The sequence below is a fragment of the Dromiciops gliroides genome, chromosome 4 (genome assembly GCF_019393635.1).
Source record: "Dromiciops gliroides isolate mDroGli1 chromosome 4, mDroGli1.pri, whole genome shotgun sequence".
NCBI classification, from domain to species: Eukaryota; Metazoa; Chordata; class Mammalia; order Microbiotheria; family Microbiotheriidae; genus Dromiciops; species Dromiciops gliroides.
Window position 1 is genome coordinate 88,733,034 of NC_057864.1, and position 12,989 is coordinate 88,746,022.

The 12,989-nt window shown below is 34.5% G+C and overlaps 1 protein-coding gene across 1 annotated transcript in view; it reads left to right on the forward strand.

Moving 5' to 3' along the window:
- Positions 1-12,989, forward strand: part of CDC73 (cell division cycle 73) — a 111,828-nt gene that overhangs the window by 6,079 nt on the left and 92,760 nt on the right. Inside the window, exons 3-6 of the mRNA XM_044002798.1 lie at positions 1,992-2,061; positions 4,243-4,305; positions 4,392-4,444; positions 11,853-11,941. Of these exons, the coding sequence (XP_043858733.1) occupies positions 1,992-2,061; positions 4,243-4,305; positions 4,392-4,444; positions 11,853-11,941 (275 nt within the window). The remainder of the gene's footprint in view (positions 1-1,991; positions 2,062-4,242; positions 4,306-4,391; positions 4,445-11,852; positions 11,942-12,989) is intronic.

A 12,989-nucleotide genomic window follows, 5' to 3' on the forward strand; every position in this document is an offset into this window, starting at 1 on the left:
TGTTTATATATCTGTTAGAAACCTATTTTGCCACATCAGCTTTAAAAATAACCATGAGAAACTTTTCTGTTTTTAAAAATTGTACAGAAAGCATGAGACTGATAAGAAAAACTTAAAAGAACCATTGTCAGAGTAATTAGAAATGTTAATATATAATTGTTAGTTTATTTCTAAGTATCTTGTAGAAGTTTTTGATTAAAAAACTTACATATTGATCATCTGTAGCCAGCTTATAAAATTGAATTAAGAATTAGTTTTATGTTTTTATGACAGACATAAGAAATTACCTTATTTGTATATTTTTGTTTTTGTTTTTTGGTGAGGCAATTGGGGTTAAGCGATTTGCCCAGGGTCACACAGCTAGTAAGTGTTGCCTGAGGCCTGATTTGAACTCAGGTCCTCCTGACTCCAGGGTCAGTACTCTATCCACTGCACCACCTAGCTGCCCCGAAATTACATTATTTGTAAAGTAAATGCTTTCATTTCTTTGATTATCCTTATCATGAGGATTTCATAAAGAGTCTGGCAATGTCCTCTGTACTGTATTTATTAATGAAATTAATACACTATGTAGAATGTGATAATCCCACCAAGATGTGTGCATAGGCTCTTTTTAGCCAATTGACACTTCTCTTACATGTCATCATTGTAGGCCTAAATGTTGACAAAATTGGAATATTTTACTGTGCCACTTCAAAAAAAAAATCTAACATTGTGGATTAGTATATACTAGGAAAATGAAGTGGAGAATTGAGGCAATTATAATATCCAGTTAATTTAGGCTTCCCAGTTTATTTTACTTTGAAAATTTGCCCAGTGTTTTCTTTACCTCTACCTGCCTTGGTGGTGTTTTTTAAAAATGTAGAAATCTGAATTGTCTAAAATGTAGATATTTGCAGCATTTTAGTTTTATTAAAGCTTATTTTCTGTCCTCCTGAGATAGTCTGTATAGTTATTGAGTAGGGTAGTTTTTAAGGGAAAACTCCACAGGAGAAAAAGAAGCTACATGGACAGAGCCTTGTTTCAGAATTAGAGAATTTGTGTTCAGATCCTGTCTCATGTAACTTGGGGCAAGTCACTTAATTTTTCTGGGCCTCAGTTTCATTCCCTGGAAAGTGAGGAGGTTGGGCTAAACCTAAATCCAATCTAAATCTTGACCCTATAAAGCAGAGGGTAAAGTAAATGTAAAGTAGAAGGAGCTAGAAGGTATCTTCATGACCTAAGAAGTAACAATATAGAAGGGAGTGTCTTCAGTTTGAGGAGTGAAAGATACTGTTTCTCACATGTGAAAAGTATGACACACCTATGATAGTAAATGTTAAGAGTTGGTTTTGGAGAATGAAATGGGATAGCTACTGTAAAAATGATAGCATTGAGGAAAGTAGAAAGAATATTTAAAATCAGAAAACCTAGTTTATAGTCCTAGTTCCAACTGTTACTAGCTGTGTGACTGGGGAAGTAATTTATTTATTTATTTATTTTTTGGTGAGGCAGTTGGGGTTAAGTGACTTGCCCAGGGTCACAGCTAGTGTTAAGTGTCTGAGCCCACATTTGAATTCAGGTCCTCCTGACTCCAGGGCTGGTGCTCTATCCGCTGCGCCACCTAGCTTCCCCCATGGGGAAGTAATTTAACACCTGAAGCTCTTTTCCTTTATAGTCTAACAGAATTGTTAAGGAAAAAAGTGCTTTGTAAATTTTTAAGCCATATATACATGTAAATAATTGTTATAGTTCCTTTTTGAGAGAAAATATTTCTAAATGTCTCATGTATTTGAAAGAATTCAGCCATAATTTATTTCTAAAAAAAAAAAGTTTAGATTCATTAGCATCTTTTGACCAATTTCTTTCTATAGTCATCATCATATTTAAAAATATTTGGTATCTAGATATACTTGAATGAAATTCAAGAAGCCATGTAGTATTTAATTGGGCAAATGTCTTAAATTTTAAAGTACTGTTTGCTGATACCAAATCTCTAACTTTCTCTTTAGACTGAAAACATTCCTGTGGTTAGAAGACCTGATAGAAAAGATTTACTTGCATATCTAAATGGTGAAACGTGTAAGTAATTCCTGCTATTGTTCATTCTATATTATAAAACTTTCTGGCATACAAAAAGAAGGGAAATTACTGTTGATTTAATTGACCTGTATTAATAAGCATTTTACCTCCATTCTTCCCCCTGCCCCCCCACCCCCCCACGGGGCAGTTGGTGTTAAGTGACTTGCCCAGGGTCACACAGCTAGTAAGTGTTAAGTGTCTGAGGCCGGGTTTGAACTCAGGTTCTCCTGAATCCAGGGCCGGTGCTCTATCCACTGTGCCACCTAGCTGCCCTTTACCTACATTCTAATTTAGCTTATTCACCTCTTTGAATTATGAGACACTTGTTCCTGGGCCCTGCTCTCTTGGGATCTTAGCACCTGTATGCTACCAGTTTTGCATTTTAAAGTGAAGTTGGAGTAGGGAATTGTTTCATTACTTTTATTTGTATCCCAGATATCTGGGACTTAGGACTTAACACATTTGTGGTTGATTTGATTTGTTTGATCAGTTTGGGCTCCAGAACTCTGGAGCTTAGCTTTGGAAGATGTTTCTATGAACAGAGTGGGAATGGGGAACAAATAGTACTGAGCAGAAAGTTGTCAGAGCCTATATGGGATAGAGGGGAAAGCAAGGGGAAAAAAGGCTGTGAGTTTGGGTATAGTTGGTTAAAAGGTTTGGAACAGTTTATCTAATTGTCTTATTTTCTTACTAGACATTGAACTCTGGGAGGGAAAAGTCTGTGATCTTATTTCTTTCTTTCTTGTACTTTATACTATAGGCAGTTCACTTCATAAATGTTTGTTGAATTTATTCATTACCAGCTTTCACATAAATTGTGAGTCTACATGGAGACATTACTAACAAAACATTGTAGTCTCACATTTTCTTCTATTGCCAGGTCTTACATTAGGCAACATTTTTTGCATTGACTCAGGCTAAAACCTTTTCATCATTTACTTTTCTTTCCAGAGTTTGAAAACTTGTATCAGATATTCTTTTTCTCTTTTATTGTCTGCCACTTATTTTTCTTATAGAACAGGAATACTTAATCTTTTTGTGTCATGGTCCCTTTTGGTAGTCTGAAGCCTATGGACCTCTTCTTAGAATAATATATAGTTAAATGCATAAAATAAAATACTTAGAATAACAGAAGAAATTAAGTTGAATTAACAAAATAAATTTTTTTGAAAGTTCACAAACTTTAGGTTAAGAAGCCTTCCATATCAATTTGATAATAGCAAAGTGTTTTGTTTTTTAAAGCATATGATAAGTTCAGTTTTTCTACCTGTTATAACAAATTACTAAATGGTCACAAAATTTTTTAAATCGCTCTTAAGAGAGCTCTTTATCTTATATAAATTGATAAACTTTTTTTAAATGAACATTAAAAACTCAATGTAAATCTAAGTCAATTGAGAAAACATCTTAAAGATTCTTTTGGGGGGGGGGGGGTGAGGGTTAAGTGACTTGCCCAAAGTCACACAGCTAGTCAGTGTCGAGTGTCTGAGGCTGGATTTGAACTCAGGTCCTCCTGCATCCAGGGCCAGTGCTTTATTCACTGCGCCACCTAGCTGCCCCCCTTAAAGATTATTAAGATAAATTTTCACCTATCTTTGTTCAGAGCATTATGCTAACTCTTGAAAGAAATAGAATGAGAAGTATTATGTGCTCTCTGACCTCATGGAACTTATAGATATGGCAGATACATAAATCTATATGTCATACATAGGTTTACATTATATACTATTTCGTAACATTCCTAATCAGAAATCCTTTATAATGAAGAAATTTATGTAAAAGATGGTATGGTATAATGAAAAGACAACTGGATCTGAACTCAAAAGAGATTCTTTTTCTAAATGCAAATGATTTAAACTTCTTGGACCTCAGTTTCTTCACCTCTAAAATGAGGCGGTTGAACTAGATGGCCTCTGAGGTCCCCTCTAGTTCTGTATCGTTATAAACTTCCTTTCTTTCAAATAAAATTACACTAGAGAATCTCAAAAATTAAGGTTTTCATTGAGATCTGCAGGTTAGTAACCTTTTTTTGTGTGTGTGATAGACTGCTGTATTTTCCCTAGGGTTATCAGGTTATCATTTGTAAAGATCAGATGGAACACTGAATATGAAAACAAAAGCCCTATATCAAAGCAGACTGTAAATATTGAACTTTCTGAATAAATCTTTTTGAATCTTTAGCAACATCTGCAAGTATTGACAGAAGTGCACCCCTTGAAATAGGCCTTCAACGATCCACACAAGGTATGTCTGAAATATTAATATGTTCACATTAAATTCTAATTTATCAGGAAGCTGTGTACTTAAAATTACCCCCTTTTTTCTTTCAGTAAAAAGAGCAGCAGATGAGATATTAGCAGAGGCAAAGAAACCACGAATTGAGGTAATGATTATAAAATGTTATTTATTGTTACAACAAATTGGTTATATTCATATTTTAATTTTTTTGTGAATTATAAGAACTCTTATTTTCCTTATATTTTTACTTGATTATATTCTGTGAATCATTAGTTTGTATTTTATAGACTTAAGGCTAGTACACATATTTTCATATATCAGCGTATTCCACATATTTTTCATTTTAATATGTGCGTTTTTAGTAATATTACTTTATATTAATATGCCATGCTAATATTAGTGGTAACTCACATTTATATTGTGTTTTTAGGTTTTGCAAAGTGCTTTATTCACAATATTGCCGAGGGATAGCTGGTAGAAGTATTTTGGGGGAGGCTGGGCAATGAGCGTTAAGTGACTTGCCCAAGGTCACACAGCTAGTAAGTGTCAAGTATCTGAGGCTGGATTTGAACTCAGGTCCTCCTGAATCTAGGGCTGGTGTTTTATCCACTGTGCCACCTAAATGCCCCCAATACAAGTATTTTAAAGAGGGAGAACTTGAAATATTGACAGATTAAGGAACTTGCTTATGGTTCCTCAACTAAGTGTCAGGTGAAGTTTTATAAAATCTCAGAGTGAGAAGAAACCATACCTGATTCAAAAATTCTCTTATAATTCTTACCTCAAGGCAGCCCATTTTATTCTTTCAGCTCTACTAAGTTTCATCTTATTATATTTAGCCTAAAGTTATAGACTGTCAGTCTTGTTGGATTTTGACTCTTTCATTTGCTGTGTTAGCAATACCTCCCTAGCTTTATGTTTTTTGTAATTTTAAGAGGCATGAGAATCTATGCTTTTATTCAATACATGGATAAAAATGTTAGGATCCTGGCTTTGCCACATACTACATATTTGATCCAAGGTAAGTCATCATCTTAACTGCTCTGAGTTTTCTGTTTCCTCATCTATAAAATAAGGATTAGATTGACTTCACTATTAAAGCCCCTTTTGCCTCTCTGTTAAACACATAGGACCAAGCACAGATTTATAGGACACTAAAGACCTAGTGTATACTAAACCATTAGTGACTTCCCTTTGGGTCCAGCTATTAAACTAGTTTTAGTACCAAGTCTCTTGACTACAAATCTGTCACCTTGGATGTTTCTCAGTTGTTGATCATTTAGTTTGTTCTCGGTTTTTAGGTTTTTTATTGTTATAAATAGTTCTGTCTTGAATCAAGCCTCTGTATGTATTATTATTTTTTTCATGTGGGATATGTTTTTGAAATGTATTCCCCAAACTAGACATATCTGGCCAGAGAATATGAATGCTGTTAAAATTTCCTGTAACTTTTTTTTTCTCCAACATGGCTTCCCAGAAAGATCAGATTATAATAATTAGAGCTTTACAGTTTCCAAAGGGCTTTTGCAGACATTTTATTTAATCATTACAGTATCCCAGTGAGGTAGGTAGAGCAAAGATCTTTTCTAATAAGTGAAGAAACAGGCTTAACATGTTTTTTTCCTGCCCCTTTCAACAAAATCAGTGGTAGAAAACTTTGTCTTCTGACTCTTAGTCCAGTATTGTCTTTGTGATACAATATTATGCTGCCTTGCAAAGAGGAAATTTAGGTTTGACATAATGGGGGAAAATCCTTTATGATAATTATTAAGAAATAAGGCTACTTCATGTGGCAATGGGTTCCCTTTCACTGGGATTCTTTAAGGATAGACTGAATGACTATTTATTTGTTGGTTATGCTAATGAGGGCATTTTTTGTTCCCATCTATACAGCACCACCTTGGAGGGTTGTTATTTGTCCTTTGTTCTTGAAGTAGGCCATGACATTAGAGTGATGTCATGACTTGAAGTGAATTGGATTTAAGTGAGGGAGGTTACCAACTGCATTCTCCTCTAGAGCCATCTGGGTCCTGTGGCAAGATATATATACCAGAACAACTGGAGATGGCCCTGAGTGTTTTAAGGCAATTGGGGTTAAGTGACTTGCACAGCAAGTAAGTGTCTTAAGTGAGATTTGAACTCAGGTCCTCCCAACTTTCAGGCTAGTGCTCTGTCTCCTAGACCACCTAACTGCCCCAAAAACCAGTTTAGAGGGAGGTCTGTAGTGAAGTTCCCTAGAGATCTGTGCTTGGCACGCTTATCAGTTGTACAGATTGGCCAGCTAACACATTGGATGATATAGGAATTCACAAAGATCAAAACCACTCAAAAACATGGAGACAAATCTAATATGATGAGATTGAATAGCAATAAATGTAACATTATTCCTAATTCCTTTGGGATCGAGATGAACAAATCTAATTTCTTCTATGAGATTAGAAGGTATGTGACATGTCTTGACTTATAGAAGACTGTTATTGTATACCACTTCAGTTTTCTCTTTAGGCTAAACATCCCCAATTTCTTCAGCATAATTCATATATGACATAGTCTTGAGACTGCACTTTTCTTATAGTAGTTACCTCTCTTGAAGCTTTCCAAAATATATTCCTAAAACGTAATGCCCAGAACTGAACACCGTTTATCCCCCTAAAATTTTATCTTTTTCTGTCTGTCCTAGTGATCTGTCCTTTCAAGAATTCTTTTTGGATCCTGTTATTTAACATGTTACCCATCTTAGATTCCTGTCATCTACAGATCTGATAAACAGCTCAAAGTCAAGCATAGGGTTATTTAGTTCAAACCTTGCCCCAAGTTTGAATCCCTTTTATGATGGCCTAATCTTCTAATCTCTACTTGTATACTTAGAGTGATGGGGAAATTTGCTATTTCCTTTTGACAACTAATTCCATTTTTAGATACCAAATTTAATTTGTTTGGGTTTACCTGTGGTTACACGTTTTTTTTTTAAGAGGCAGCTGAATGTAATAGAAATTCTTGCATTTGACACATTCTTACCTCTGGAATGCTTTGTTTCCTGTGGGAAGCCCTAAGGCTTGGACTGACTACTCCTTTACTCTTCTCTTCATTTTCCCCTCTGGAATTACTACTTACTTCAAATCCTCTTGGGGAAATGAATTGTCATTTCTAGTCTCATTGTCTTTGAAATAAACACACCATATTTATTTAGATTTTCTGAAGTTTGTTTTATTAAATGGCTTTAGTAACTACAAGGAAAGGGAAAGTGGGGTTAGCAGGAAGGGACCTTATAGTTCCCTTATTTTATTTAGACTTGGAGAGGTTAAGTGATCCTGACTTGTCTAAGGTTGCCCATTAATTGGTAAGGGCATGAATTTAAATAGTACCAAACTTAGAAGTCTTTAACTTTGTGGGTAACCCTAGTCTTTACTGATATGTAAATGAATTAGCCTTGATCTTTTACAGCTCCTCCCTTTTCCCACTTTAACTCATCCTTTTGGTTCTTATCTTTAGAGTCTACCCAACCCAGCCACTGTCTTTTTTATTTCTTTGTGGGGCTTTGGATTCTGGATTTCTCTTCTCTCTTTGATCAGGATACAAATAGAACTTTTTCCTTCCCCCTTCTGGCTACATTCTACTGGTTGGAAATGTCAACCTGAAAATTAATGAAACAGTCAATATAGGAGAAATAAGGTCTTTAATCGGGGCAGAGGAGCTATAACTTGGAGTATGGCAAAGCAAGAATGCTAGGCATACCCAAAGATGGGGACTGAAGACAGGGTTTATATGGGGTAACAGAACACAGATAACCATGAGACTGCCCTTGAGTTCAGTATAGAAACTACTTAATGTAAATGGACTCTTTTACATAATAACCTAAAGTCGGGGAGAAAGCTGGGGAATCTTTAGGAAGGGGAGATCCATAAGAGTCCAGAGTCTAGAATTGACAAAGATTGGTTAGCCCCAGGGAATTCATTGGCCTGGGCATGGGGAGTAGGTGAGGATCAGTCAGTGGTTATCAGAATAATAAGTATTAAAGTTAAAGGTTCCAATAAGATTAATTTACATCCTGGATTGTGACAGATTCAGTGTTCCTCTGTTTCTGACTAAAAATGTAGAGGTCATTTAAAAAAATAATGCATTACTATGGCTAAAGACTAAATTTTAGCTTAAGATACTTAAATTTCTTTGACTTGAATTCTGACTTCTTAATAGTCATTATGATACATAAGAGTCAAGTAATTTAGAATGATAAATAATCATTCAATCTTAGAGTTGCAAAGAATTTTCCAGAGAAGTTCTCCTGAATAGTTCTAATGCTTGGGAAGTATTTTCATATGATAAGCCTAAGTCTTCATTTAAACTTAGATTTATTGCTTCTAGTTCTGTCTAATGGACTCAGCAAAACAAAGATAATCCAACTCTTCTACTTGATAACATTTAAATACTTGAAGCTATAACCTTCATCTTCATAAATTGTTTTCTCCAGAAAATACCCCCAGTTTCTTCAACTCATTCCCACTTGGTACTATTTCTAGTTATCTCAACATCCTGTTGCCCTTTCTCTATAGGTCCATTTACATTAAATAGTTTTTTATTTAGAGTTTAGTTTCTGTACTGAACTCAAGGAAATCAGTATCTTTATGACTTCCATTGTATACTATTTATTCATATCAAACTTGTAGTTCATTAAACTACCAAGTACTTCTTCATATGAATGGGAATCTAGCTATGTCTTCCCATCTAGTATTTATGTAGTTGACTTTTTGAACATGTATATGATACATTTGCTGTTCAGTTTTATCATATTCAATTTCTCTGTTTGTAAGCCTTTCAAGGTATTTTTGGATTCTGACTCTTGTCCAATGTGCTATCTACTTTAAGAATATATATTATTCTAAGGCTGCTAGATGGCACAGTGACTAGAGTGCTGGGCCTGGAGTCAGGAAAATTTCAATTCAAATCTGGCCTCAGACAATTAATAGCTGTGTGACCCTGGGCAAATCAATTAATCTTTGTCTGCCTCAGTTTCCTCAACTCTAAAATGGGGACCATAATAGTACCTACCTCCTATGATTGTTGTGAGGCTTAAATTAGATATTTGTAAAGTGCTTATTATGTTCCAGTTACTGTGCTAAGTGCTTAGTAAATGTTTATTCTTGCCTTGCCTTGCCTGATAGAAAGCACAAGGAAATAATAGTGGTGGGACTTTAATAAAAAATTAAAAAGGAATAGTGGGTTGTCATGTCAAAGGATTAGATTTTATAATAGTTTACTTTTATTGTGCATTTATTTGGGGAGCTGTAAATGAGGATAAAAAGATGTCGTGCAGGGCAGCTAAGTGGCACAGTAGATAGAGAACCAGCCCTGGATTCAGGAAGACCTGAGTTCAAATATGGCCTCAGACACTTGACACTTACTAGCTCTGTGACCCTGGGCAAGTCACTTAACCCTCATGGCCCCACAAAGAAAAAAAAAGTATATTAAAAAGATGTCGTGCCTCTTAAAATTTGAAGTCGTTTTATAGTTTGGAGAATAACAGTAAATAAATATGAAAATGTATTTCACAGAGTTGCTCTTTTACTGAGAAAAAAGTGCAGCCAAAAGTTTGCTGTGTCTTCTAGATATGTTACTTAAGCCAAAGCTATCAATGGAAAAAGATAGAGAGCTATTTGCTTAAGTTGTGGAAATATATTTTGTCCTCAATTCTCCCAGTGTTCCCTATTTTTTGCTTTCCTTTTTCTTACATTTAGTAAAAGGGATGGCCTTTGTACAAGTTACTGATCAGCTAAGTTTGAAGTAATTAGGTACTCTTTAAAAATGAGAGTTATCTTAGAAATATTTTACATCTTCCCTAAAGTATAGGATTATAATTTAAGAGTTAGACTTCGACTTTACTGGTGATCCTGTCCAATTCTCTTCAGTTTTATAGATTAGGGAAACTAAGACCCAGAGAGTTTATATGAGTAAGAGTTTATATTAGTAGTAAATATAAATAATTGGGCTAGGATTTGAAATTGGGTCCTCTGATTCTAAATCTTTTATACTCCATTTATTAGACTGCTTTTCAAATTTTAGAGATTGAAGGGAATTTAGTAGTTTTTTAGTTCAACCAACTCATTTTACAGATGAGGAAACTGAAGGCAGAGACATTATGGTGAGACAGTAATTAATAGCCATCATTTGACTAAACTCATGGCTCTTTATCTGCCAAGTTACACATATTTAATTATCTCTTATAGTTGGGGCAGCACTCAAGACTAAATGCTTATCTTATTACTAATAATTTCATCATTCTTTAACATCTTTTTAGGCTACTCTTCACTTATATAGATTTTGTGATGTAATATTTTATTATCTTGTTTCTGATCATGTAGCTTAAGAAGTCCTGCTTTCATATTCTAATGCAATTTATAGCTTTATTTGCTAATAAGAGCATAACAGACCTGTGTTTTTTAAAAGTTTACATCACAGTCATTTCCAGCTATACTATATTACCTTCCTATATTACTATATATTCCTATATTACCTTCCTATGACCTTTCTTTTGTAGGAAAGAAGAAAAACTTTCGTTAAGCAAAATCAATCAACACATTGATTGTTTTTGACATATGCAACATTCTATACCATTAGTCCCTTCCCTCATGAAAATAGAAAAGTGGATTTCCTCATCTCTTCTTTGCTCTAAAGCTTGAGTTGAGTTTAATTTCATTCTTTTCATTTACATTATTGTAGTCATTATGTGTATTTTTTTTTCAGTTCTACTTTCCTCACCTTGAATCAGTTCATTCATCTTTCTTTTGTTTTTTGGTTTTTGGTTTTGGTGAGGCAGTTAGGTTAAGTGACTTGCCCAGGGTCACAGAGCTAGTAAGTGTCAAGTGTCTGAGGCCAGATTTGAACTCAGGTCCTCCTGAATCCAGAACCTGTGCTCTATCCACTGCGCCACCTAGCTGCCCCTGAATCAGTTCATACAAATTGTCCTAGGTTTCTCTGAATTCCTTGCTCCTTATAGTTCAAGAATATTCTGTTGTATTTTTTAAAAAGCTATATATACCTGTACTTTTGAATAAAAATCACTAAGTCTGATCTGTAACAACTTAACAGTTTCAGGTTGAAAAGAGGTAAAAATCTTTTGATGTCTAAATTTTTGTATTAGCATGAAACATAACATCTGTTATTTCATTTGAAGAAAAAAAGACTTAACAGCTTATTAAATATATACTCATTACATTAATTTTTTTTAATGAAAGAGTAAAATTTGTTTGAACCTTAAAGTCTACCTCCTATCTCAGACTTTAATTGGTAGAATGTGTATGTGCATATGTATGGTCTCATGCTCCATGGTAACTACATATCTGTCTTAATTCCTTATTTTATTACAGGTATGTTTTACTTATGAACTTTCAGTAAATCCAATGTATCTTTGAGGTCATTTGTTACCCCATAGGTAGTTACCCAATTTAGTAGTAATTACTGGAGACCCTAAGGGATAACTAAAAAATATAATATTTAGCATAAACATATTAAGAATGAAATAAAAGTTTTACTTCATAACTAATTTTTATCGTTACTAGGATGAAGAATGTGTGCGGCTTGATAAGGAGCGATTGGCTGCTCGCTTGGAGGGTCACAAAGAAGGGATTGTACAGACAGAACAGATTAGGTAAGGAATTTCCTCAATTGAGATTGACTTTTTAATACTCAGGTGTTTATGTGTGATAGGTCCACTTTTGTGTGGATAATTTAACATTTAGTTTAACTTTATAAAATGCTTTCAAGTATACTTGCCTAGTAGAACAGGAAGTAAGCTACTGAATCCATTATATTACATAAACTGAAGTCCCTAATACATGTGCTTTCTAACAATACTTTCCTTGACCATTTTATCCCACATTTCTCTCTTCAGAACTTCTAGAACTTCATTTTGACATTTAAACCACAAACTGTCCTAAAATTCTTAAGTTATTCTTTTTTTAAAAATTTGGCAGGGCAATGAGGGTTAAGTGACTTGCCCAGGGTCACACAGCTAGTAAGTTTCAAGTGGCTGAAGCTGGATATGAACTTAGGCCACCTAGCTGCCCCCTATTCTTAAGTTATTCTTGTGTATAGATCATTGTTCCAACTAGATAAAATTTTTTTAAGGACAGTTTGTGTCTATACTCCGAGATATACTTCCTAGTGTTCAGGTACTCTTAAATTTAATCAGAGAAGGAAGATTACAGCAGGCAGGTTAAAAAATTCTTTTAGTGCAATGGTGTCAAACTCAGAAGGAAATGGAGACCACTAAACTGTATATAAGGATCCCTGTGGGTCACAAATTGACTTAGTTTTAAAATGTAATATTTATTTTTTATTATATTCTTACTGTTAAATATACCTCAGTTACATTTTAATTTAATTTGGGCCATACTTGGATGTTGTAGTGCATTGTGTAGTGTTTTGACTATGGTGAAGAAGGAATTAAGATATTTTCTAGGGAAAGAGTGTTGACATTTACCTGAGGGTATTGAGGTGACCAACAGTGAGAGCTATGCATAATGTAAGTAAACATTCTTCTCTTTCTACCTTAGCATGGACATTACCCTTCTAGGTTTGGTGTAAGAAAGAGCAGACTGACCCTTTGATTCCTCTAAAGTATCAAAGCTTTTGGTCCTACGGCCAAGTCTAAGTAGAATTTTAATTTCTGCTGGTTCTATTTGCTGTCTCTTTAT